The following is a 27,985-nucleotide window of genomic DNA, read 5'->3' on the forward strand; positions in this document are numbered from 1 at the left end:
CTGAAGAAGAGAAACTTGTTAACATTGAGTATAAATTTAAATGTCAGTAAGTCTTTTCTGAAAGTATTTGTATCTAGTGTAGCTGTGTGTGGAAGTGAAACATGGGCGATAAATAGTTTAGACAAGAAGAGAATAAAAGCTTTCGAAATGTGTTACAGAAGAATGCTGAAGATTAAATGGGTAGATCACGTAACTAATGAAGAGGTACAGAACAGAATTGAAGAGAGGAGGAATTTGTGACACAACTTGACTAGAAGAAGGTATTGGTTGGTGGGACACGTTCTGAGACATCAAGGGATCATCAATTTAGTATTGGAGGGAAGCGCGTAAGGTAAAAATTTTAGAGGGAGACCAAGGCATGAATACACTAAACAGATTCAGAGGAAGTAGGTTGCAATAGTTACTCGGAGATGGAGAGGCTAGCACAGGATAGAGCAGCATGGAGAGCTGCATCTAATCAGTCTGTGGACCGAAGACGACAACAACAAAAATTCTGTGTGGCTGTTTAATTTCTAAAACGCTGACTCTAAAACAACCAGCGGCTGCTGACAAAAAATCCGTTAATTCTTTCCACTTATAAAATTTTCTAGCCATTTGAAGCGTTCAAATCATCAACTCATTTTTAAAAAATCTCTTCTTATACAGTTTCCTGCTCCTTACGAGCTCACAGACAATCAAAAGGATATCTCATTCTCTATACATTGAAATACATTACGAAAGTATATTCAACGTAAGTTGATCGTGCTGACGTAATCGGAACAGTTGATTTATAGACAGATTATCACTCACGTAAAACAACTAACTCTCGGGAAACTGATATTCCATCAGACTATGATAATCGAGTCAGGTTTAACATGTAAACAGCCGAGCGTAAATCGGTTTCCGAAAATAGCTTTTCACGTTACGCGTGTATGCGCGGCGCCGTAAAGTGGAGCGTGAAACAGGTAGCAGACCTTGACTTTGTTAGTTGCGAAGGCCGCTTGGGCGGCGACAAATGTTGGCAGCCCTGGCTGGCGGCCCCCGGCGTGCCTCGCCGCGACTCGCCAGCAACCGACGCTGCAGTAGCGTGGCGGGCGTTCGCGAGGAAGCAAGTAGAGAACGACGCAGCAGCTGACGATGACGTCGCACGGGGGCTTCGACGTGGACTCGATGACGCTGCCGCGGTTCGTGCTGGCGCAGCAGCGGCTTGTGCCCGGCGCCACGGGCGACCTGACGCAGCTGCTCACCTGCTTACAGACGGCCGTCAAGGCCTGCAGCTCGGCCGTCCGAAAGGCGGGCATCGCCAAGATGTGAGTGCCCTCCCCCGTCACCTGCCCGCTCGCTGCATTCCTGCATAGGAAGAGGTCATATACTTAACCCCATTTTGTTATTTTGTCGTTACTGCCGCATCTGCTTTACTAACTACTTCATACTCTACGAGCACATTCTACCACACGGTTTTAGCTCAGACGACACGGCTTGAACTTATTTATCATACAATTTTTGTGTTATTAAGTGCGCGGTGGTGGTTAAGGTCCTGTGGGACCAAACTGCTGAGGTCATCGGTCCCTAGGCTTACACACTACCGTAATTAATCTAACTAACTTACGCTAAAGACAACATACTCACCCATGGCCGAGGGAGGACTCGAACCTCCGACGGGAGGCGCTCCGGGAACCGTGACAAGGTACCCGAGACCGCGTGGCTGTTATGTATGCCACAAAAAAAGTAACTTGTTTCATGGAACTATACACAAAGTGCGAAAGAAAAATTGTGCTTCGAGTATGCGCCCCCATGGGATAAATTCAAAAAATTAAACAAGAAATGCACTTTCATTACGTCAAGTATTGTTATTCTACAATGTAGAAATCTTCTTGAAGGCCGACTCCAAATTTTTCTGCATTTTTTAGGCGCATTCTTTGCTTGATAGTAACTTTAAACCCATTACCATGTGTCGTTTATCTCAAGTCCTTCATTTTCTTGTTTTCTCTTAGTCGTTAACTCTTTAGGTGGCTTCTGCATCACAAAATTGCAGTTCTGTGGTGATTACAATTTGTATTATTTCGTATAGGTTGTCCCAAGAGGAATGGTCAGTATACAGAGGCAAGAGCCGTTTGAAGCAAAAACGTCTTGTAAACTTGCATACCTTGAGAACTACAAGCATTTCTTCATCTTCGATATTATGAAACAAACCTCGTCTACTGTAGGCTCTTTGGTTTCCAAATTTTTGGAGGAGGCAGTGTGAATCAAAACAAGAAAACTTGTCTAGGAAACTAGGACTCTAATACCTTAAGTGCTACGAGCACATCTGTAGCTTCGATACTGTGAAACAGAGCTCTTCACTGCAATCGCTTTCCTTTCCAAATTTTGTGAGGAGGTAGCATGGATCAAAACAAGAAACAATTGTCTAGTAGACTATGGCTCTAAAATGCATACCCAAAGGGTTATGAGCACTTATTCATCTTCGATACTGTGAAACAAATCCCTGCTGCTGCGATCTCTTTTGTTTCCAAAGTTTGGGAGGAATTGGATCAAAACAAGACAAAGTCGTCTGTAAACAATGGCTCTAAATTGCATATCTTAAGAGATATCAACACTTATTGGGTAGAAGATATGTTTCACAGCAGCGAAGATGAACAAATGCATTTTCGAGCCCATTTTTACTAGACATCTTTCCTTCGAATGAGCATGCCTGTCATATTCTTCAATACTGACCATAATTCCTGGGACACCCTGTATTGGGAGCTTATATTGTCTGCGCCAAAGGGGCTCATAATACCAACACCACCATCTTCCTAAACAAAAATTTATCATCGTCTAAATACAAAGTACAGTATTAATAGAGCAACACAACGCTTGATAGTTGTGTAATGCAAGGAAAATATCATAATAAGTATTTACATAGGTATGTTGTTGTTGTGGTTTTAACAGTCCTGAGACTGGTTTGATGCATCTTTCTAGTTTATCCTTTGCATCTTGTTTTTCTTCTAAATACCAAAACATTTCTTTCTACTACAATAGACAAATATTTTTCACTATTGAAACAAGATTCATAAGAACCGGTTTTCATCTATTTATACACTATTGAGGCTTGCTTCTTTGTTCAGACATTGTAAAAACATAGTAACGTTTTTCTTTCAGAGACCACTCGTAGTAAAAGCAATTAATCATTAACTACCAAATTTTTTTCTTCAATTCACTTTTATTTTTGTGCTACCTCATTTACATAAAAATGAGGAAAAGGAATATAAAACAACAAAATGCAATAACCTTGAAATAAATTATTTATTTTAATCTATCCCTAAATGGGGAATATGGCACATGCCACTCTCTTTTTACATTTCCTTTTATTTTTTGTGCCAGACAACAAAACAATCAATGTAGAGTCCCCCATTGCACACAGAACACTGTTTCCTCATATTTCTCTTACAAATTACACGTTCTCTTTGTTTCTCCAGTGTTGTTCATTCAATTATATGTCCGTTTCCATAAGTCCTTAGTTCAATTAGAACACGTGAAAGGTATTTTGGGTACGATGGACCTCCTGCCCTTGTCGGATCAGAAGCAGCAGATGATTGAACAAGATATGCCCTTGCCACCGTCCTCCGGGATTGAAGCAGTAGAATATTTTCAGTCGAGAGGCGGTAGTTGACGTGCGCGTTGATCAACGCTATGACAAAAGCATTGGTGAACAATTGGAAGAACTATTTCTTACCTAGAACTCTCACACGATATTGTGCACATTCCAGTCCAGTTTGTCCACACCTCGCATATGACTGTTTTATTCTGAAATCATTCTTGACTGTTCTCAGCTCTGCTCCATCTCTTTACTTGGCTTACTGGATCCACTCTCTCATGGTTTGACAATAACTTTACACAGTTGTTATCCTTCGACATTACTGCCATTTTCTCTGTGTTCTTGTCAAATCTAAAGTCATACGGTCCTCTTCGTTTCTTCTTCATGTAGTTCTCAGATTCTATTGGATTCATTCAGTTCATACGGGCAGCTCCAGTTGCCCTTACTCTCATTTCTGAGAGCTCTTTCTTTGAACGTAAGCTCGTGAAAAAGTTATCAAAACATATTTTGTGAAGTTCAGGAGTCTGTAGAAAAGAAATCATATTCTACACAACTGGTCCGCCAAGTTCCAGAATTGAAACATCACTCGTATCCTTCGATTTTCCTTCATACATTAACAGAAATCGCTTTGAGAACAGCACATGGCCCACTATTTGAATCCAAATCTCACTGGTTTCCTGCGAATGAACTGTTTTGTGTAATGGTGTCCATAATGTCGTACCATTTGCTCATCAATGTTCAGGCTGTCGGAAAAAACTTGAAATTTCATGAAATTATTATTCAGTAAAACTATCAACGGACGAATTTTATAAAGTCTATCCGTTTCGTCAGGTTCCTGTTCAGACACGTGTTATCACTGAAATGAAGGTGACGCTTTATTTCCAGATATCTGTTGCGACTCATGCACTGTCGTACACACACCATATATCAATGTCTTCATCTTCATTCCACAATAGCTTTTCCTATGGAACAGCATGGTATCCATTGAAGATTAGTATACCTATGGACTTTTTTATGCATCCATTAGATAACTCATAGCTGTAATTATTGTTCCGTGTAGCATATCGGACACTTTTTACTGACAATCAAGTTCGATAACTGTTCATCAAAAAATTCTTCAAAGCACTCAACAGCAGATTTTCCTTTAAAATGGATTTTTACTGTTCAATTTCTGCTGTATCAGGATAGGTTTGAGAGTAAATCGCATCTTCCAATTAGAAGTGATGATAGCTTTCACTTTCTTCTTTCGTTGGTCTGCATGTTCCTCATTTTCCTTTTCTCTACTGGCATGAATTTCCAAGGAACCTGGCACATCAGATGGGACAGTTTTTCGTCGATATCTTCACAGTCAGACATCTCATGTACACGATCTCGACAATGTCAGTGGTCTCATGCACATCACCATCATCACCAAAAGAAGCCATGAATTTCGGGTCATTTACAATTTCTTCAATTTCCCCCATAGAAAGCGCTTCATAGTGAGTCACTGTGCCTGAGGAGCAAATAAAAGGAAAATAAAGTTTTACGTGGAGCCTCAAATGGGGATAGAAGGTCAGACAGGTGTCATACAGAAATGAAATAGGTCTTTGAAATAAATGATCGATAATCATCTTCTCAAACCATTAGAGAACATGCCTGTACACGAAAGTCGGACGTTATATACATAATAACAAAACTTACGCTGTTTTTAAAATGTGCAACTCCTGTAACTCTGAAAAACGTAGGTTCTTCACAGAAATAAAAGTGTACAACTCAATCGTTTAACAACTGACGAAATTTCAATGCAAGCGTTCGACAAAGGTCTGGACAACAATGGGAAATGGTAGCATTCGCTGCCAGCATTACTAGAATTGCAAAATTTCCGTTACAAAGACAAATCCCCAAATGGGGATCATAGCACTTAATGGGTTAAGTCCTCACATAAAGTTTGCAACATGCGGCTATTATCAAGCTAACAACGAAATAAAGATCAAGAAGACACAGAATCCATTACTGTAACAAGAGGCACAGCGGCGAGAATTGGTGATAACTTCCTATGTTAGCAAACGTCATCGCAGTCGTCTGCTTCTCCGCAAAGACTTTTTTTTTTTAAAAAAAAATTGGCTTCCGGGACCTGACCATACAGCCATCTCAACAGTGGAATGTCAATTATGACGGCACTAATGTCAATAAACCACGATATCCAGTCCCCGGGTGGAGAAAATCTCCGACTGGACTGGGAATCGAACCCGGGTCCTTTCTGTTAGCCATCCGCCGCACTGACCTCGCATCTACAGAGGTGGATCTCCACATACGGAGATATTACGCAAAATACGAGTAATGCGAATTGTAGAATCCTCCATTACGCACAATCAATCGACCATTGACGTCACCGAGCCACTTGTGACGTGTCTGGCGGGTGATTGATACACTGGCATGTGATGCGCGCCCACGACGAGTAGCCGGTTTTGACCAGAAGTGTCGCTCCTTTGTAACTAAGGTCGCGACATAAATTTTCCACACTGCTGGCAACTGAAAGAATAGCAAAAGTATATGCGACTTCAGTCTTTCTCGGCGTGTTCCACTGATTAGTTCTTCTCGGCTTATCAGCTGAGTGGTGGCGTCGTCTTGTCGCAAAGTTTCAATGAGTTTCGTACCCATCATCTTCGCCAGAAGAATTCATCAATAGCATTTCGAAATATCAACAAACAAAAAATGGTTCAAATGGCTCTGAGCACTATGGGACTTAACATCTATGGTCATCAGTCCCCTAGAACTTAGAACTACTTAAACCTAACTAACCTAAGGACATCACACAACACCCAGCCATCACGAGGCAGAGAAAATATCTGACCCCGCCGGGAATCGAACCCGGGAGAAATATCAACATCCGGACACTGCAGACTACTGTGTAGTGCATGGCCGAGAGTACTTTTCGTTACACCACATACTTGTGTACTCTAAGACAAAAAAAAGGCGCACCACTAAAGAATTATGGTAGACGTGAAGCACATGTACAGACGAAAAAATGACTACAGATTCAGAAAACTTGGAGGATTTATTCAAGAGAAAGAGCTTCTCAAACTGACCAAGTCAGTAACGCTTTGGTTCTGCTGTGGCTTTACGCAAGCAGTTATTGAAAGAGTTGTAGATGGGGTTCTGCTATGAATCGGAATGTCACTCCAGACCATCACATCTGTCTGCCGGCCGCACGGCGGCTGACAGGTTGGTACCCCACCGCTGTCCGTGGCGTCTCCATACAAGTCTTCGCTAGTCGTCGGGACTCGGTTGGAAGCGGGAATCATCAATGAAGGCAGTTCCAGCCGTCATTGAAACTCCACTCTGCGCTGCGTGGTCAGTTCGTCCGGTCTACCAGGCAATCACGACACACTTAAACGAAGGACTCACAAGACACCTGTTGATTACAGCGGTTTGTAAAGACCGCATCTTAAAAAGTCGTTCACGGTCATAGCTAATAGAATAGTAATGCATTGCGTAAATATCGCGGCGATTAGATCAGAGAAAGTGACTTGTGGCAGTACATAAGACCTCGTTCCTTGTTCTCATTTTGAGTGGAACAGAAAGAAAAGTCTGCTATATCGAGACAAAGCATCTAGCCTCAATACAAATTGAGATTTACAGAGCGGCACTCTAGAACTAACTAGCAACAATGGTAAATGGTTACTAGTCATATTAGATAGTGGACTTGTTTTCGTCCTTGTGATTCATGTGGCCAAGAAAGGAAGCAATCAGGGACCGTGTTAACACATTCTTCCAGATCATAGTTCGATTATAGTGTTTATCAGAACTCCATCAACAAACTTTCGTGGGTATTCCTCATACCCTCTGAGTACTTGAGTGACACAGTCTCCGGCAGCTCACTACAGAGTAAAGATGTATTTATGATTTATTTGGTTTGTTACCGCAGTCACCCATATTTCTGTGAAAATACGTTCACAACAGTGAGAGAGCCTGTCGTATGCAGTGACCAAAAGGTACGACGTGCAACACAGAGTAATGCAACAACCCTGAGACGTAACACTTGCCCTTGTACCACAGAGTGTTCAGTCTGGTTTTTCAGTGTGCGGTACAGCGCGTAAAAAACGCAGAATTGTGTATTCTCCAAAATTTCGTCCAGCGTGACCACTGCACAGTGCACGGTTTCGCAGTTCCAGGAGTCCCGGTCATTACTTCTGCTGGCAGTCGGAGCCTCATAAACCAGGCTCTTCACGTGCCCCCGATGGAAGTGTCCCTTGGTGTCATGACTGTCGACTCATCTGAACCATCGCAACCAATTCACTGGCGTCCTAACGAAATGCTGTAACTCTGCAACGAGCCACCGTCCACCGTAGAGTCCCTTGTACCAAAACACTAACAACGCGACCCCTTCGTTCGTCCAAAGAAGAAAGTAGTCTACGGATACTATTTAATTACGGTGGCCGCTATTTCGACTACACGTGAGACTGGATTTTCCCCATACGTTGATCAGGGGGCTTGACGTCGGCGTAGTGAAGGCGAAACTGGTCGCATAAGTAAAATAACATTTGAAATATAGACGGCCTAAGGTGTTTTCGATTTGACGTTTTATACTGAACAACTGAAATCCCTCAACCGTAAAGGTGGACTTACATAGAAATGCATTGTCTGCAAATGTCCAGACACTTGAGAATGGAGTAAGACAGAAACTGTACAGCAGTACAACAAATAAAGTAAAATTGACACTTTCAGACGGAATACATTAACTTGAACAGTTTCTAAACGCATTTAACTCCCACAAAGATTTAACATAGAGTCAAATGACGTTTTCAGAACTAGCCCCAATCACAACTTATCCAAGCTTGTGCACTGCAACTCAATCGTTTGTCAAACAATACTGTATGAAAAGGATGTTCATACATTGCTTGTGAAATGTGGAGCTTGCTGAGTATTTTTTGTAGTTGTCGGCGACGCTGTTCAACTAAGTACCTGGGTGTTAAAATTACGAACAACTTCAGTTGGAAGGACCACATAGATAATATTGTCGGGAAGGCGAGCCAAAGGTTGCGTTTCATTGGCAGGACACTTAGAAGATGCAACAAGTCCACTAAAGAGACAGCTTACACTACACTCGTTCGTCCTCTGTTAGCATATTGCTGCGCGGTGTGGGATCCTTACCAGGTGGGATTGACGGAGGACATCGAAAGGGTGCAAAAAAGGGCAGCTCGTTTTGTATTATCACGTTATAGGGGAGAGAGTGTGGCAGATATGATACACGAGTTGGGATGGAAGTCATTACAGCATAGACGTTTTTCGTCGCGGCGAGACATTTTTACGAAATTTCAGTCACCAACTTTCTCTTCCGAATGCGAAAATATTTTGTTGAGCCCAACCTACATAGGTAGGAATGATCATCAAAATAAAATAAGAGAAATCAGAGCTCGAACAGAAAGGTTTAGGTGTTCGTTTTTCCCGCTCGCTGTTCGGGAGTGGAATAGTAGAGAGATAGTATTGTTGTGGTTCGATGAACCCTCTGCCAAGCACTTAAATGTGAATTGCAGAGTAGTCATGTAGATGTAGATGTAGATTATTCTGCTCCTGCTTTTCACGCACACGTTTGTTAGACCTACCAACGATGTTTCGAAAGTCCAATACTCCCCATATTTTTAGTATGGAAACTCGAGCTTAGTGGAGATAAGCCGCAAAAGTATCTGAAAAAACGCCAGAAAGTCTTCAAGATACTGATAGAATATGTATTTTAGCACTGTAAGATTCTTTTCTGTGCCAAGAGCAACCGGAGAATATGTGGTCACCGTCCTACATCTCCCAACAGTCGCAATTTGTTGGCGGTGGTATGACTGACTTCCATGGAAATGTCGGTAGTGGCCGTCGTTGAATTACAGCCTGGCAGTGGCCTACACGAATTGCCTATTGTTCCCTCTGCCGCTAGAGTAACGTTTCATATCCCGCTTGTCAGCATACAATTGAAGACATGCGCGGAAAAACGGGCTAACCTTCAAATGTAATCGCTTAGAGATAAGTGTTGCCATCTGTTGCTGGGTACGGGAACTATCAAAATTGACATTGGATTCGCCCCTAAATATCACACTAGGATATGCTTTCGGTGAACGCGAGTCAATTTGTCTGTATCTGGTCCCCCTATGTTCCACTCCGTGCTCTGCCCGCTTCTGGCCGTGTGTCTGACTACAGCAGTAGTTCCCCATCAGAACTTCCTCTCTCTCTTATTTCATTCTATTCTATTCTTTGCCACTTGGTGGTCCTCGTATTGCACAGTTCCGACAAACCTCTTCGTCAATTTCAGAGACACTTTTGTAGCACTCCTTCGTCGTTTTGTTACAGTAACAGCCATTCGGTACGGCAAGTAGCAACTAAACTTCAGTCATACCAACTTATGACAGATTTATAACGTGGACAGCGAGTCCGTTATTATTAGAATATGCCAGCTTAGATCGTCATACTAGGCCTCATTCAGTAGGTAAAAGTTCCGCTATAACTCCACTTTCGATAGACGAAATAGTTCGCTCTTTTTGTTTTTGGTGTCATCATTACCACATTCAAACCAAGAGGGATAGCGCAGTCGTTAGCACAATAGACCCTCATTCAGGGGAGGGCAGAGGGGACGGTCCAAATCCTCATCCGGCCACCTTGATCTACGTCTTTCATGATTTCCCTAAATCGCTGAAGGCAAACGCCAGGATGGTTCCTTCGAAAGCGCACTATCGACTTCCTTCCCCATGCTTCCCTAATCCGAGCTTGTGCTCCATCTCCAATGACCTCGTTGTCGATGGGTCGTTAAACACTAATCTCTTAAGGTGTTTCCTGCAACACTATAATTCAAAAAAGTGTATGCTACAACGTTCTGCCAAATTTCAAATCCATACATGACAAGTGGAAAGACCGCAGTCCTTACTGTTCGAAGCCTTGTTATTTAACCTACGTCACTATTCCTTGTAACATTATCTAGGTAGGACATTGTCCTTCAGCCATGTAACAAGCGTCTGTTGATTTCGTGGCTCAGTCACCATGAGCAAAAAACTGAGAGGTGACGTGGTCAAAAATAGAAACTTCCTTGATTGTTTTTCCTCCTACATGCGATGAAGTGATACGTGCAGTTGCCATAATTTTCGCTTGGTTGAAATTAAACATTTATCTAGCCTTTGCACTTTCTTCTTTCACTTTCACTCAGGAGATTCAATATATACGAACGACCAGTGCCCGAGAAGAACTTCGCGCTGTTGTTTAAAACAGACCAGCAGTCGCGTTTTTTAAATGACTTTCTGAAATTATCTTATCATTCAAAATCTCACCACCTGTGGCGGTTGTGATTCATTCATCCAATAGGGGTTCGTGTAGTGGTATCTTACGGTAAGATCGGAAATTTTAGGCGCGAGCTCAACCCCCAAAGCTTTGCTACTTTTTACAAAAGCTTTTCTTATAAGGTATTTTCTGCCTATTGGTGAAGGTGCTGATGGTACCCAAAGAACGCACCTCGCTCAAAAGACGCACGCAGGTCGAGGCAGCGATTTTCGAGCGTCGCGGTGAGCGCTTTCGAGGCTTCTCTACGGAACCGGTCTCCAGTCGCTGTCGAGAAGTCAAAGAGGGCTGGGAATGTTGCCTGCGCCAGCTCTGATAACACGGGCCAAGTCCGCAAACCGGGGTCCACTGGACGCTTCGTCAGTGTGTATAAGCCAGCAGGTATTCGAAAACATTTAGCAGCATTTCGAGGTGTGCAGGGAAATCGGACGAAAGAACGGTTATTGTTCAACGCACCTTCAAGGTAATCTAACGGGAGGGGACGATCTACCAGACGTGACTTTGTTGAAGACACCCCAACGGTCACACGTACTGATGTGGGGAAATCATAAGAAAACGTAAAAGCATTTGTAATTTATTAAATAAGGTTCCCGTCAGAGCTGCAAATAACGTTTTCGTTCATTCTCAAACCATTGTCTGTACTAGAAGGTACAATGTTATTAACAACGAGACCGCCTTTGGCCAATATTTGCGAAGCACAGAACATACAGTAGGTCTTTCTGAGAGTACTGTGAAAATGTTGCATGTGGCACCTAACGGAATGAAGTTATACATACTTGAAGAATGGCAAATAACATATAAACATAATATAAATGAGCCGGACAAATTGACTAACGAAAAGTTCGACTTTAAATACAATTTTTTTGCTGTTTTCAAAAATAATTCATGATTCAGTAAAGCACTTACCTTATGACATATCAGTAATTTATAAAATAGTGCGATAATGTCTGTGACCTTTATAAGTACAACATCTGTGTATTTAGTGGTAACATTACGCATAACAAACATCTCAAGGCGCCTGTCAAACTTTTGTGTACAAACAACTAACGACGCCTATCGAATTTTGAATGTATCAAGCCAAGTAACATTTGTTATATTGATTTGATATAAAAAGAGAAATATTGTGTACAGTGAAACATTAAAAATGCTGGTATGTCATAAAAAATCTATTGCACTGCTGTATTCCTTGCACACGAAATGTTTGAAAATGTTGTACTTCATTTTTTGTTTATAACATTGTAGCTTCTAGTATAGGTAATGTTTTGAGAATGAACGAAAATGTTTGAAATTACTGACTAGTAAAAATATTATTTGCAACTCACCGGAACCTTAATCAATAAATTGCAAATATATATGGGAATACAGGGTTTCAAATGGTTCAAATGGCTCTGAGCACTATGGGACTTAACTTCTGAGGTCATCAGTCCCCTAGAACATAGAACTACTTAAACCTAACTAACCTAAGGACTTCACACACATCCATGCCCGAGGCAGGATTCGAACCTGCGAACGTAGCGGTCCGCGGTTCCAGACTGGAGCGCCTAGAACCGCTCGGCCACCCAGGCCGGCAATGCAGGGTTTCTCGGCGAATTCCAATGATGAACTCTTCTCGGGTGATCAGCCGAGTGAAGGCGTCATTGTACGGCAAAGTTTCGGCAAGTTTCGTACTCGTCATCTTCAGTCGAAGGATCGGGTTCATGTCCAGATGCGAGCTTGACATGAACCCGGCGCTTCACCTGAAGATGACAGGTAGGAAACTTGTCGAAACGTTTTTGTATATCCATCCCATTGACAGGAGATCTTGGGAACCACGACCGTTCAATACTGTAAGAAAACGAGAAGGCTACAGCCGTCCTTATGATCTTATTTATTGTGAAGCCACCAGCTCCGGCGCGTCAGGCCGTAGTTTGTGCTGAAGGGGTTATCACGATCCATATATACACTGCATCAGTGGCCAACGTAACTCGTTCACGCAGATTATCTGTACCTATGGTGTCAGCACTGCAACCATCAACTGCCACCTGGAATGCTGACACCACAGTTACCATATACAAAGTATAAAAAGTCATTTAACATAGTGGCAAACTCCCATTTTCAATGGGGAATGTGAGACTTGCGAGTTTTGTATCGCGACGGTCGTGGAACATCAGAAAGATGTCGCGGAACAGCCCTGAAACTTGTCCCAGGGATCGTGTGTTGGGCGACTTTCGTCGCTAGGTGCGCACGAGTCGTTAATCCTGTATGGTATGGTAGTACACACTTGAGCAGTATCCCAGGATGGGTCGCACGAGTGTCTTATAAGCAATCACCTTTGCAGACTGCCTGAATTTTCGCAGTATCCTGTGAAAGAAACCACATTACCTGCGACTCGGCTTTTGGAAACATTCCATTTCACATCTCAACGAATAATTACCCACAAATTTGTATGAGTTGGCTGATCCCAATCGTGGCTCATTGATATTGTAGTCATTGGGTAATACTTTTTTTTCGCTTTGTGAACTGAGTGTTCAGAGGTATATCTTTGAGGATTTAAAGCAATTTGTCAATCTTTGCACCAGTTTGAAATCTCGTCAAAATCTGACTAAATGTTTGTGCAGATTTTTCAGACAGTAATTCGATACAGATAAATGCATAACCTACGAGAAGTCTGAGGTTACTACTGTCAGGGAAATTAATATGCGACGTGAACAGTAATGATCCCAGCTCCCAACACATCTCATCAGGGCACTTTATAAGTTACACCATACGCCGATAACTCTCAGTCGAATATAATGTATGTGCTGTGTCCTCTGTACCAGAAAACCCCAATCAAAATTTTCGTTTAACACCCCGATATGCTCGAACTGTCCCACTGTTCTGATGAAGTCCAATGGAAGCTGTCACATGGATTACACACACACACACAATTTAGCCACGCTTATATTTGTTAACTTAGAGCTATACAGAAGCCAAATTTTGAAAACAAATTTAACTGCTGCGGTGCCACTACACGGCCACTACCTCCAAGCTCCGAGTGTTTTCGCAGACGAAGCGGCGACGCATCCGGCTTATCGTATCGACAGGTCAGCGGTCGCAGCTGGAGATAGCTCGGCGCTCACGACATGTTACATAACACCTGTCCCAAAGAGCAGTCAACATGTTTACGTCAGCCAACTGTGGAACGCAGTGAGGCTACTACCTAGTCGTTCACTGCTAAGGCCGTCCGTTGTGTGTGTTCGCCGTATCACAAATGGACGTTAAAGATTGGGAATCTATGTTCCGGATGTAATACCGCTGTAGCTTTGAAACATGTAGCCTTTGGCTTAGTTAGCATGCAGTAACCAGTAAGCCTTAACTTTCTAGTGTTTCTCGTTGCCACGCGTCTTTTCTGTTTGTTGGGGCACCGTCTCGTCGCACTGATAATGTTTTGCAGTAGCGAGCACGCGAAATCAGCAATTGTTTTGGAAGTACAGATAGACTGAATTACCATCTGGGGTAGAATCGCTGGAAGTGGACACACAAAAGGTAAGTTGGGAAGTGTTTTAAGACCAAAAAAAGTAGAAGAAAAGCGCACCACGAAGGAATTACCCGAATGGGGCGGGAATCTGTAGATATGATTTACATGTACAGACAAATAAATGACTGCAATTTTAAAAAATTGGATGAATTATTCAGAGAACGAGCTTCACAAATTGAGCAAGTCAATAACGCGTTGGGCCACCTCCGGCCCTTATGCAAGGAGTTGTTCGGTTTGCCGTTGACTGATAAGAGTTGTTGGATGTCCTCCTGAGGAACATGCAGATTCTGTCCAATAGCCACGACAGAGCGTGAAAATCAGGAGCTGGTTGAAGAAATTCGGCTGCATTGCTGCCCAATGTAGGGTTTGAGAAGCACCAAGACAAGCAGTAGAAACTCATATTGTGCGGGCGGGCGTTATCTTGCTGAATTGTAAGCCCAGGATGGCTTGTCATGAAGGGTAACAAAACGGGGTGTAGAATATCGTCGACATAGTGATGTGCTGAAGGGTGCCGTGGATGACAACCAAATGGGTCCTTCTTTGAAATGGCACCTCACATCATCACTCCTGGTTGTCAGACCACATGGTGTGCGACACTCAAGCTCGTATCCACCACTGTCCAGAGCGTGTGCAGACACGTCTTGGCTGGTCGTTGAGGCCTGGACTCTCATTGCCTGGAGTAGAAATGTCTTCTGTGATGAGTCTCGTTTCGAACTGAGCCCCAATAATCAGCGAAGGCGCGTCTGGAGACGCCCCAGACAGCTGTGGGATACCAACCTGAAGGTCCCTTGCCATATGACCCGACATCGAGGACTGATGGTCTGGGGTGCCACTTCACTTCATAGCAGGATCCATTCGGTTGTCATCCGCGACATCCTTACAGCATTGCGGTACGTCGACGATATTCTATGCGTCTTTGTTTCCCTTCATTTCAGCTAGATAATGTCCGCCCGCGGGCGGTGAGAGTTTCTATTGATTTTCTCGGTGCTTGCCAAGCCCTAGGTTGGCCAGTAAGGTCGCCGGATCTCTCCCGAATTGAGAACGACGATCTAACGCGCCAATTGGCACGGTACCGCTTAGGAGGACATCCAACAACTCTTTAACAGTCAACGGGAAGCCCAATAACCGCTTGCATAATCGCTAGAGGACCAACGCGTTATTGACTTTCTCAATTTGTGAAACTCGTTCTCTTTCTGAAATTGTAAATATTTGTTCGTCTGTATATGTACATCACATTACCGATTTCCGTACCATTCAGATAATTCCTTTGTGGGGCACGTTTCTTCTTTTTTGTCTTAGAGTGTATTTTGTCAAATTTTTTTGAAAATCTAACGTGAATTTTTTAAACCCTTACCGCCTATGGCCCACTGCGAAAGCTGGGACGCCCAGCAGTGTGCGCCAGGGACCAGGATGACCACCACTGCTTTACATGGTTGGATCGGCAGCAAGAATTGCTCACGCCTCGCAAGAACTCTTCAATTCTTGTATCATCGTATCTAGCGCCGATCACTATCTTCTGGTCTGAAGCCGCGTGGAGACTGTGAAATTCGCCTCCGAGACCCATGCAGAATCATCTGAGACTCTGGTTCCAAACGAAACCCACTCGGTTCCAAACGAAAGATTCGTGATCATCTGTGAGTACGATGCTTCAAATAGACAGCTGTTCTTCTACCGTGTGGATGATGCTAGCTGTCTTCACTAATTCAGCCAACAGGCAAAGGCACCGACAGTGGCCTCAGGATCTAGGCGAAATGCGTCATCCGTGCCGACGCGAGCCATAATTCGCAACAGGCTGCAATTTGTGAACTCAACAGCCGCCGATAGAACCTCCTCCATATCTCGGTCGAGACATCCAGGCAAAGATATCGGGTGCACGCTGTCTTTCGTTCCCTACCTCCCTGCTATTTTGCTGCGGTGCTCTATTACTCGCCTAACGATGGAGCTCCCAATGACCAACAAACCCACTCTCTGCCATTCCCTTGACTCAGCAGAAAAATCGGTCACTCACCAAACAGAAGAGGCATCCCCTGCTGGCACAGATGTGTTACCAGCACTGGGCAGCACCTCACACGTGGCGTTGACGTGTGAAGAGGCTGCCCTCCGACCACTTCCTACATTCGTCTTCCACCCAGAAGTACACAAACCGACCTCCTTCTGCCACTGACCCTGCAGTTACGGTAGCCCAGTCGGGTGTTGCGCATCAGAAAACGGAGTGACATTGAGATTTTTAGGAGGTTCCAATGGCACCAGAGGTGACACAGCCTTTGCTTATGGTGCCCTAACGTCGCTACAGCTAAGAGCAGCAGTCTGAAGCTTGTCGACCGTGATCAGTACAGATTCGAGATGTCTCCGGACAGCTGCCAAGTCACATAGCGTTCGCGCACAACAATCACAGCCCCGATACATTTGTGAATGGTAAAGAAGAGAACTAAAAAATAATAAATAAATAAATAAATAAATAAATGCTTTGGCGTCTTTTAGGCAGTGCTGCAGGCGCTGTAACTAAGCAATGTCGCAAATGAAAAGCGCAAGCTGCTATATGAACACTACGTCACTGAACATACGTGCACCGCACACGGACAAATGAAATTACGCGCGGGGTTGCCGCTGGCCATGGGCGCCTTGCCACGGTTCCCACGGCACCCCCCCCCCCCCCCCCCTCGGAGGGTCGAATCCTCCGTCGGGCATGTGTGTGTGTTGTGTGTGTGTGTGTATGTTGTCCTTAGCGTAAGTTAGTCTATTAGTCTAAGTTAAAGTAGTGTGTAAGGCTAGGGACCGATGACCTCAGCAGTTTGGTCCCATAGGAACTTATCACAAATTTCCAAATTTCCGCAATGAAATGTATTGTGTTTATAGAACAATTGTGGAACATATTTAAGGCTCACGGATTTTTCGTTGCTGTAATTCAAATGCTTGTTGAATATAAACACACAGGGCACAGACAAACAATGAAATGTATCGTGTTTATTGTACAATTATGAAACATGTTATATGCTCACGTATTATGCGTTTTTGCAATTCAAACATCACCCCCCATATATCAGTTTGGATTCGCCAAACACATATCAAATGAAACTCAGCTCACATGTAAAGGTGATTTAGGAGTGGCCCAAGTTTGCCATTCTGTTTGCCATATGCATCGCCTGATAATAGAAAAATGGAACACCCAAAAGACATAGTCAGCTGCCAGTGTCTTCGTAGTACCATACACACCATCGAAGGGCATGGAAATGATTAGTGACAGGCATAAATTGGAAATTTGTGGTAAATTCCTGTGGGACCAAACTGCTGAGGTCATCGGTCCCTAGGCTCACACACTACTTAATGTAACTTAAACTAACTTACACTAACGACAACACACACACACCCATGCCCGAGGAAGGACTTGACCCTTCGACGCGGGGAACCGTGGCCTCAGACTGTGACAGGTAGAACAGCCACCAGAGTACATTAGTGTTGTTTCCACACCTGGTACGATAAATAATGGACGTGGACAGCATCAGACGTTGAGTAATCGCTGTGAAGGACACTTGGATGCTGCGTACTGTGATTGGCGTGGTGTCGTGACCAGGAAGCGTGGTCTGCTGACCAATGGCGCCGCACTTTGTTCAAAAGTCAATAGCTGTTCTTCACTGCCCCAGATGACCATCATGAGCAAGTACTGTGCTGACCTACGGAGAGGCTCAATTCTTCCATGTTGTTGAGATTACAGCACAGCGATGTTACTCCTGGTACCACGCTGTGGGGAGACATCAGGTATGACATCACGCCATGGCTAGTAGTGGTTGAGGAAACTGTGGCAGCACAACAGCACGTCTCGGACGCTTCGCACGTCTCGCACTTCCTGCGTTCTCGTGAGTTTCTTATCATGTGACAGTATCGTGGTGCTATTTTTCAACACGAAAATGCTCGTCCACCCGGCATGTGTGGTGCTGAAGTACTTCCGTGGCCAGCAAAGTCCCCAGATTGTCCACAATAGAACCTGTGTGGACCATTTCAGGCGTCAACTCCGTCCCACTGCCACTATTCAGGATATCAAGAACTGGAGATAACAGTTGTGGGCCAGCTTGCCTCAGACGAAAATACAAAGGCTTTATGGCATCCTTCCCAACGGAATCAGTACATGCATTCAGGCCAAAGAGCATGAAACGTCATACTGATAACTGAGCTCGTATTCCCAACTTCTTTCTAAATTTGACTCGGTTTTGTATCTCTGAAACAACATCACACCTCTGAAACTCAATTTCAGGTAAGTCTGCCGGCTTCCGTGGCCGTTGCCACTGAACTTAAAATCTTCTGGGTTATTAGGCCGCGTCATATTTTTACTAAAATGGTCGACGTTTCGACGCCTCTGCTGGGATCATCCTCGGGATCTTCTGGTGTCGAGTGTGCTAGAGAACTGTCAGAGACGAGTGTCGCGTCCTCTTATAACGGGGAGTTTTCCAGCGTTCGTGCTGGAGAAGTGATAGTATTGTTTAAAATTCATGGCATCCACAGGAGATTAGTCAACAACGCCCCTTCTTCTGCATCAGGGCGGGAGTATTAGCCTATGACTATGGCCCAATGGTAGCCATATGAATATTAAGCAATACTATCACTTCTCCAGCAAGAACGCGAGAAAACTCCCCTTTATAAGAGCACGCGACACTCGTCTCTGACAGTGTTCAAGTAGTAGTGGACACCAGAAGATCCTGAAGAAGATCCCAGCAGAGGGGTAGAAACGCTGATCATTTTAGTGAAATATGACGCGGCCTAATAACCCAGATGATTTTAACTTAAGAAACTTCGTTTGTTCCTGCCCATCTACGGGCTTAATTTTTTGTCAGTCATTGTATTTAAATGATTTAGCGAATAACCCCGAAAGCTCCATGCTATTATTCGACGATGACGTAGTTGTCTATAGGAAGGTAGAAAAGGCAAACGACTGTAGTGAATTACAGGTTGAGTGAAAAGGATGGATGATTAATACAGGTATTGACAACTGACCCGGTTGGTTGGGTTGTTTTGTGGGAGGTCTCATCGTATTAGGGAAGGACGGGGAAGGAAGTCGGCCGTGGCGTTTCAAAGGAACTATCCCGGCATATTGATTGAACCGTCGTCCTCCCGAATGCGAGTCCAGTGTGCTAGCCACTGTGTCACCTCGCTCGGTGGCTGACCCGGAATTTGCACATAAGCAAGTGAAGAATTCCAATACTGTTTGATTACACTATCAGCTACAAATCACTGGAAATATTCATTGCCCTAAAATATTTACGAGCAAGAACAAAAAGCAATGACCATATAAAACTCATTGCAGGAACATCAGACGACAGAATGTACATTAAAGGGATCTTAAGGAAAAGCAATTCATACACCAAAGTTAGAGGCTTACAAAACATTTGTTCGACCGATTCTAGAGTACAGTTCATCAGTCAGGAACCGTTATCGGGAGGAATTAATAGTGAACGTAGATGCGATCCTAAGAAAAACAGTGTCTTTCGTCACAGCATCTTTTAGCTGGCACGAGAACGTTGGTGATATGCTTGGCAATCTCATGTAGAGGTTTCTGCCACGCACCATTTGCAAGTGGAACACGGAAAGGGCAGTACTTAGTGGAACCAAAAGTCCCACAGCATAACATGGCCTGTCTACAAGAAGGTTAGGAGAAGTGATACGCGTAATTGCTGTTCAGTCTTGACTCATCTGGGAGGTCACTTGCTACACAGTTGCGCGTCTGTTGGCCCACACACCTTTGCAGCCGTCACGCAGCCCTCTCATCTGTGGCCCTTGCTGCTCTACGGTTGCCTCAACGCCAGTTTTGGATAAAGCCACTTTGTCATGCCCAGTATACTTTCAACCATGGCAGCACGCGAACAGTTTGCAAACCTAGCCGCTTCATAAATGCTTCCACATTTTGCGTGAAAGGCGATGGTCATACCCTTTTGGACGTCCGATAAACCCGTTTCCGCATTACAACAGCTGCCCTGTTTCTTGCGTCCCCTGACACACACATATACCCTGCACAGCTAGTGCAGCCACTCGCCGACTGCACCTTTACGTCGAACGTAGGCGTCGTTATTAATATGACTGGACTATGTAAAATGAAGTACATTCTGAAAGAAAACTGCACAAGTGTTCAGTCAGGTCCTGGTAAGATTTCAAATTAGTGCAAAAACTGGCAAGTTGCGTTAAATATTCATAAATGCGGAACTGTGCACTTCATAAAAATGGAAAAACGTAGTATGCAGTGATTACAACGTCAATAAGTCAGAGTAAGAATGAATCAACCCATAAAACCCCCTACCAGCTGAGTGCCAGTATACCGCTTCTCTGGTGTCTGCATGCACGCGTCCGAAATCTGAAGGGGTGTGGAAGGAGTTGCCTATCTGACAGGCACCTAAGAATCAGTCTCTGTACTGTCACATTCTTAAAGTGCGAAAAAAGGTGCACGGGCGGCACCGAGGATGGTAACGGATTGGAGGGGTATTAGAGAGACTGATAGCCGTTTTATTTACACTTGTGTTAACGTGTCAATGTCGCACCCCCCTACCCCCCACCCCGTCATGCTCACGGCACAGGAGGGTGCGAAACAGTAGGTTGAAAAAATCATGAACATCCTTTGTTACTGCAGATCATGTCCAAATTTAGACGGATGGTCTTGAATGGTCCATAGTGGTTCCACCCTGTACACCAGAGCAAAAATTGTGGCACGCTTCGTTGGGCTGAGGTCACGTTGAATGGAGATGCAGCCCCATGATGTCCTTGGAGGAGGGCTGGTTAGTCTGGAGGTGTCAGCGCTGTCTAAGGTTGTCAAGAATGTCCTCCTGTTGCTCTGCGCACTACAAACTGGCGTTTTCGACTGTGAAATGTGTGGAAAAGAATGCCTCAAAGGGAGGTGTGCTTTCATTGACGGCCTTTATGCCACCTCCTGAGGCCTAGTCGTGTCGATTCAGAGCAGCAATGTGTCAAATTTTCCTCGGCCACCCGTAAGACAAGGATGTGATTTCAACGTTAGGCGTCGCAGTTCTGATCTTCAAACAGAGACGAAATGAGAGTAAGAGGCAGTGCGACAGGTTGACGATGGCGTTTGGCGGAATTGTGGTGAAATTTTGTGCCATTTTGACATCATTAGCCCACCTTTAACCTCACATGCACTTCCGAGCTCCTGCCTTGTGAACCCGATGGTGTTTGAAGCGTCATTGTTATCGAAGGAGGCTGCAGGCACCTTTGAGCGAGGTTTCAAACTTGTGCATCGCAATGGAAGAAAAAGGCGGCATTTGAAAACAGTGACCCTTTAACTGCGTTGCGCAGTATATGTTGGCATAACAGTTTGTTGGGATATGAAGTGTATTGATCACATGGACCCAGCCTTAGACGAGGCAGGTGGCAGACTCGACGCAGTCAATCTACAAAGGAGGCTGCTTCCCATCTTAGAGCGTTGTTCGAGTCTGAGAACCCATCCCGGACTCCCTGGACGGACTGATGATGATGATGTTTGGTTGGTGGGCCGCTACACTGCGCGGCCGTCAGCGCCCATACAAAGTCCCAGTTCTTACACAGTCCAATCGAGCCGCTCTCACGAATGACGACGACGGTGGAATGATGACAACACAGACATCCAGTCCCCGGGCAGAGAAAACCCCCAACCAGGCCGGGAATGGAACCCGGGACCCCCTGATCCAGAGGCAGCAAGCACGCTGCGGACTGGAGGGGCTGGGCACAGGCGAGAAGCAACGTGCATCGTCAAAGGTGTGTTTGGCCCTTGAAGGAGGGGTGATAATAGCTCATGGGGATGCTGCAGAATGGGACAGCTAGACTCCAACTATCCGTCTAAACCAAATTTACAATCAAGAAAAGCATTAAGCCAGGAATATAGGAATGTACCACAATCACCTAGGTTTCTCTCCCAAATTGTGAGACAAAATCATACGTGCAGGGTGTAGAAAAATTCGCGTACTTGGACTTCGGAGCGCGATTCCTAGCATTGGCAGTACAAAAATGTCTCTCTCAGAATTTCGTCTTTTGCATATTTCGGGCAGTAAATGGACGTTAAAGACTGGCAATCTGCATCACTGTAATAGCTATAAGACAACTACCTCTTGTCAGCAGATACAAAAGTGCTGCGCAGTTGGTGCAGTGGACAGTGTTTTGGGTTGGCATGCAGGAGGCCAATGTTTCAATTCTGGGTTTAGGCATATTTGTTCGTTATTTGCTAAAAGAGAGTCTGCTTGGTGCGGTATCTGACGTCTTAATCGTCATACAGCGATTACAGTGGGTCTTGTAGAAAACATTTGCAATTGCGTACTACGAACGCGGAAATGGAAGAACAATTGCTTTCAGTGGTCAGCTTTTAAAGAAGGCTTTTGCACGTCGTGGACGCGAGTTGTTTCATACCACTGCATCTACTAGGTTCCAAACCTGTTTCCTGTGTACCCCCCCCCCCTCCCCCCCAGGTTGATAGCCCTACTGGTGATGTCACACTGTAATGGGCCTCAACTTGGCAAGAATAATAGTTATTACTTATCGATGGGACAGTTGGGGGAGGGTGAAGCAAAGCAAGCGCTGTATCATGTATAAGATACAGAGGCGAGCGAGTGCACGGGACTTACCCTAGTTCACTGCTAGTAGCGTCACGTCATCGTAACGCGCCTGCATATAGTATTGCACCACATTTAACATAAAAGTAAAAATTAAGATTTGTGTGTAAAACTTTGTTAAAGTATAGTTCTATGTAATAATGTTTCAGGTAACAAATCTTAATGTTATAAAATTAGTAGTTTACGTAAAATTCACGTTTTGAAAGAAAAATAGGAGGCGCTAAATAATGACGCTAGGAAGCCAAAATTTGGTGAGAAGGTGCAGTAAGAAGTCATTAATGAGTGGTGCTGGTTTCCAAAACCATAAAACTAAAATTGACTCCAGAATCCGCGTTTTTCGGAAAAATCAGAGGCGCGAAATAATAGAGCTACAATATTGAAAATTGGTAGGATGCTTCAGTTCACCCTAATAATAATAATGGAAATACCACAATCAGTTACCTCTTCTAGTTTTTTAGTAATTTAGTAAAAACTACTTTTGTGAGTAAAATGTACATAAGCATTATAGATTAAGTACTTTAAATTTTAATGATAAAACAAATTCTTTAAGACCAATGATCAGATAGGACAATTAACAAAGCTACACCAAGTTTTAGTCTTGTAGCATAATTAACAGCTGATACAAGTCTTGATAAAGCTATGGTTCAGAGGTAACAATCTACCGTTAGTTCCATTGTAAAAATTCTAGAGAGTAAAGTTTTAATTTTAGTGGGCTGAGATTTTCTACGTGCTTCTGTACTGCTCAGATGTATGTATACAAAAATTGAAAGTTTGTAAAGCTATTATTAAATGTGATATTTAAGATTATGTGTCTGAGATAGCGGTCATTTGGAGACCGCAGGCATCTGCATATGAACGGAAAGAACAGATGCTCTCTTGGCGGTACGCGCCGGAGCTATATAAAAAGAGCGGCAGAGGCAGTAGTAAGCTCACTCCGCATTAGACCAACGCCTAGTCCACGCGAGCTTAACGTCCGATCGCGCCTCGCCTCGGCTGACGTCATAGCGGGCTGTGACATGCGCGTACTTAAAGCAATGTAAACGGACATTGAAAATCGCGAGGACTGTACACCGTCCTGGATCGTTTAGACTTCGGTAACAAACTGTTATTGTGCCGTCCGTGTGAAGTATAATTCCGCGTGGCAAGTGGTGACTAACTCCACTTTTAAGGCGAGCATTAATCTTTTTTTTAACATTATTGCGAACTATTAATAGAGCACCGTTAGTTAGAGTAATGAACTATTCGGGAGGAACTTGCTGTAGAAGTCGCCTCTGAACTATTAAACGATTGGCTGAATTAACAATATTTAATGTCTTTAGCATTTTCAGAAGTTTCGAGTAATTTGTGTGAGCCTTTAAGATAATAAAATCTTGTTTGGAACTTTAAATTTTATTGAAGCAGCCCTAATCCCGTGAAGAACTATGGATATTTTTCGTTTAGCTGGGCTGTACAGGAATGTGGCCGTGCAGACTGGGAACTAAGGTCAGTAAGTTTCCCTTCGCTTTCTGACTGGCCACCAAATTAGTTGCCAGGCTCGCGTGATTTAAGGTGGCAATGTTCAACTTTCATTCAACATTAAACAACGACTTCTTCGCCGTCCCACATATGTTGCATCGGCGATAGTCTGTTACGTGAAATGAACATTCAAACAACTCATTCGACAACTTCTTCGCCGCCCCACATATGGTGCTTATCGGCCGGGAAAACTGAATTAAAAGCAAATAAAAGTGCTCGATGTGTGAAAGCGATTGGTATAAATTAACGAACTCGGTAGGCAATAACAGGACACTGAATTGAACTAGTGTGGGAACAGTGTTACCAGTAAAGGCGGGTGTAGTGTATAAACAATAAGTGTCTACCGCTGTACGTTGGTTAGTGACGATGGTGAGGAAGGCGACGATGCTGGATCGCGGCTGCCGACGGCGCTGAGACTAAAGGAAGACGGTGCGTCATCGCGGAGCTGCGCTGATCTGCGAGACAGCTGCCGGCTGCGCCGAGCGGTCAACGGTGCCTTGCTGCCCCCCCCTGGAGCTATTGCAGTAGGCGATTCCTGTGGCGGTACTCGACGCTACAGCTGCTGCTGCTGCCTTCAATACGTCGCGACGCGTCGCATCACGATTGCTGGTATACCGCGACGACATCATTCGTCGAAATCAAGCATTTAAGTTAAGTCAAAGACTTTTAAAATATTTATTAACTGCTGCTAACAAACTAAAAGATATGGAGAGTAGTGTACATTTCAGAAGGGAAGCGGTCTCTGACCAAGAATCCTCAGGATCAGGAATTGAGTTTAATGAGGATGGTTCCATTAATCCCTCAAATATTGAACTAGAACGTAATTTGTCACCAGTAAATTATGACTTTAATTTAAATGAGAGTGCAGGGATGCAATCAATAAGTGAAATAGAAGTCAAAAGGGAGCCAGTAGAGTTGCTAACTTTGTCAGGTAGTGAAACTGAGCTCAATATATCTCCAGCTCAGTCAAGTCAAGAGATACAAAGTATCAAGGTAGAAGCTCCGGATTGGATGCAAATACTGTTTGCCAAACTCGAATCAAACCAAAATAAAATTGAGGCTAAAATTGAAAATAGTAATAAAGAGTTGGAGAATAAAATTGAAAATAGTAATAAAGAGTTGGAGAATAAAATTGAGGTTAGTAATAAAGGGTTGGAAAATAAAATTGAGGCTAAAATTGAGGATAGTAATAAAGAAGTAAAAGAAGAACTGCAATCAAAATGGAATAGTTTGAATTATAAGATAGATGCTATTCATCATGACATTCAAGTAAAAGTAGGGCAACAGTTAACTAAAATGCATAGTACTTTCAAATGTGAAATAGATCAAATTCAAAAAAAATATCAAGAGGCAGATGAACTTTTGGAAGAGAGGTTGTCCGAAAGATTGAGCAACGAGTCCAAACTTTGCTCTGACAAAGTTAAAGAGGTACAAATTAAAGTAGATACTTGTCAGAAAAACATTGAGAAAGTAAAAGAAACCTGTACCGAAATTCGTGGTGCAGTGGAACAAAGATGTTCTGCCAGGATAGAAGCAGTAGAGTCACAAGTAGAGGAATTAAATACTAACATTGCTAACCTAGAAAATAGAGTAACCTCTGTTAATTCTAGTCATTCTACTGTACAGCATGTGACTTCAGTTGACGCCGCTTTTATAGGGTGTCGACAGTTTTTGCGCTTTGATCCTGATAAGTACATTCACCCTCTTGAATTTTGGAATGACTTTGAGGATGTTCTCCCCAACACTTGGTCAGAAAGAGAAAAAATTTCATTTATAAGAAGTCATTTGTCAGGTGATGCTTTGCGATGGTCAGCGGATGTAATGATCAAATGTAAAACTTTATCTGAATTTAAGTCTGCATTTCTCAACGAATACTGGTCACATAACAAACAAAATGATGTGTTAAGGGAATTCTGGAGTGGTAAGAAGTTTTTCCCAGGGCGTGAATCAGTAAAGGATTTCGCTAGGAAGTGGGTTTCAAGACTGTCACATTTGACAGAAAAGATGAAGCCAGATATGATCATTATGGGTTTAGAAGGTAAGCTGCCGTGGTACTGGCAGAAGAGGATCATTTCCGCCCCTAGAGATAATATAGACAAATTTATTGAATATCTGGAAAGAGTAGCTGCTGCTGAGGAGCAGGTGCAGCAGAATAACAAATCTAACAATCACGTACAAAATAATGAAAACGTGAACGTTAGAAATATGGAAGTTAGGCACACCAAAACAAACTATCGAAACCAAAGCCGTGGCAGAGGAAGAGGGGGTAGATACTCACCACGCTTTCGTAACAACTACTATGACGAAAGTGGAGAAGTAAATCCTATGCCATTAAGACAAGAAGGGAGTCATGATGCTACTATATCTAGTGGTGTCACAGATGAACACAACAGGCCGCGTGTGGGAAACTAAATCCCGTCTATGAGAAAACTGGCGCTCACCAGGCGGTAACAGTACCACAGCCAGTAACGGAAACACAGACAATCAGCCAACATACACAGACAGACAACATGGATGACGAAATAAATACAGATAATACCAGTGATGTGTTAAGCCACTCTCACAAAATAGTGGATAGTATTTTGGATACACTAGAAAAATGGGTCAAGGAAGAACAGGAACTCAAGGTAGATAATGGGGAAGAAATAGATAATGGGTTTGAGTCTGAAGGGAATAATGATGAAGTAAAAGCTTACATCTTCGATGAAAATGGCAATCTAAAAGCTGAAGTAGAAGTAGCAGAAGTAGAATCAGTACTGCAAAACTTTAGAGAGGAGGAAATGATGAATGAAGGGGGTAGAAATAGTAACGAGGTGAAAGAATCTAGTAGCTGTGTAAACGTGCCACAAATGGTTGAAGGTGACGACATTCTTATGAACAGCAATATTGCGCAGGGACGCAGTTGCTCAGAGGTAGAGGATAGTTTGGCTGATGTGCAGCAAACAAAAGTAGAAAAAGTCGTCAGATGCTTCGATTTAAAGTTAGTGGACAGATTAGAGAAAGCAGCTAAGATTATAGAGCATGATGAGCCCCAGGATGTAAATGTAAATGTAATTGCAACTGATCAGAATTACTTTAGCTGGAAGAACATAGAACGAGATTTATTAGACGAGGTGTGTGAGCAACCTGTTCAATGTAAAATAACTCACCCTGTTATCAAAGTAAACATATCAGGAGTCACTGTGCGTTGTCTGCTTGACAGTGGCAGTGAAGCAAGTGCTTTATCACAAACATTTTTTGACACCATACCCAATAAAGAGAAGTTAACAGTTATGAAAGTAAATGGCTTAAAGATTATAGGTGCTACTGGAAAAGTCTCTAGACCAGTTCAACACGAAGCTTTGATACCCATTGGTATAAATGACGTAGTAATAGATCATCCTTGTTTGATTGTGCTAGGCTTAAGTGTTGATATGTTGATTGGTACTGATTTCTTATCAAAGTACCAGGGAAAGATCAATTTTGATCAGAACAACTTAATTTTAACTTTACCTGACTCTAAAGTGATAAGAGAGTCTTTTATAGGAAGTCATATAGGCGGTAGTAATGAAA

General features: G+C 43.5%; 1 protein-coding gene across 1 annotated transcript in view; it reads left to right on the forward strand.

Annotated features, from left to right (window-relative positions):
* Positions 1–1,040: 1,040 nt before the first annotated feature.
* LOC126281958 (fructose-1,6-bisphosphatase 1) overlaps positions 1,041–27,985 on the forward strand; it is a 119,407-nt gene continuing 92,462 nt past the window's right edge. The window contains exon 1 of the mRNA XM_049981330.1: positions 1,041–1,289. Within this exon, the coding sequence (XP_049837287.1) occupies positions 1,117–1,289 (173 nt within the window). The 5' untranslated portion in view covers positions 1,041–1,116. The remainder of the gene's footprint in view (positions 1,290–27,985) is intronic.

The sequence above is a fragment of the Schistocerca gregaria genome, chromosome 7 (assembly GCF_023897955.1).
Source record: "Schistocerca gregaria isolate iqSchGreg1 chromosome 7, iqSchGreg1.2, whole genome shotgun sequence".
In the NCBI taxonomy this organism is placed as follows: Eukaryota; Metazoa; Arthropoda; class Insecta; order Orthoptera; family Acrididae; genus Schistocerca; species Schistocerca gregaria.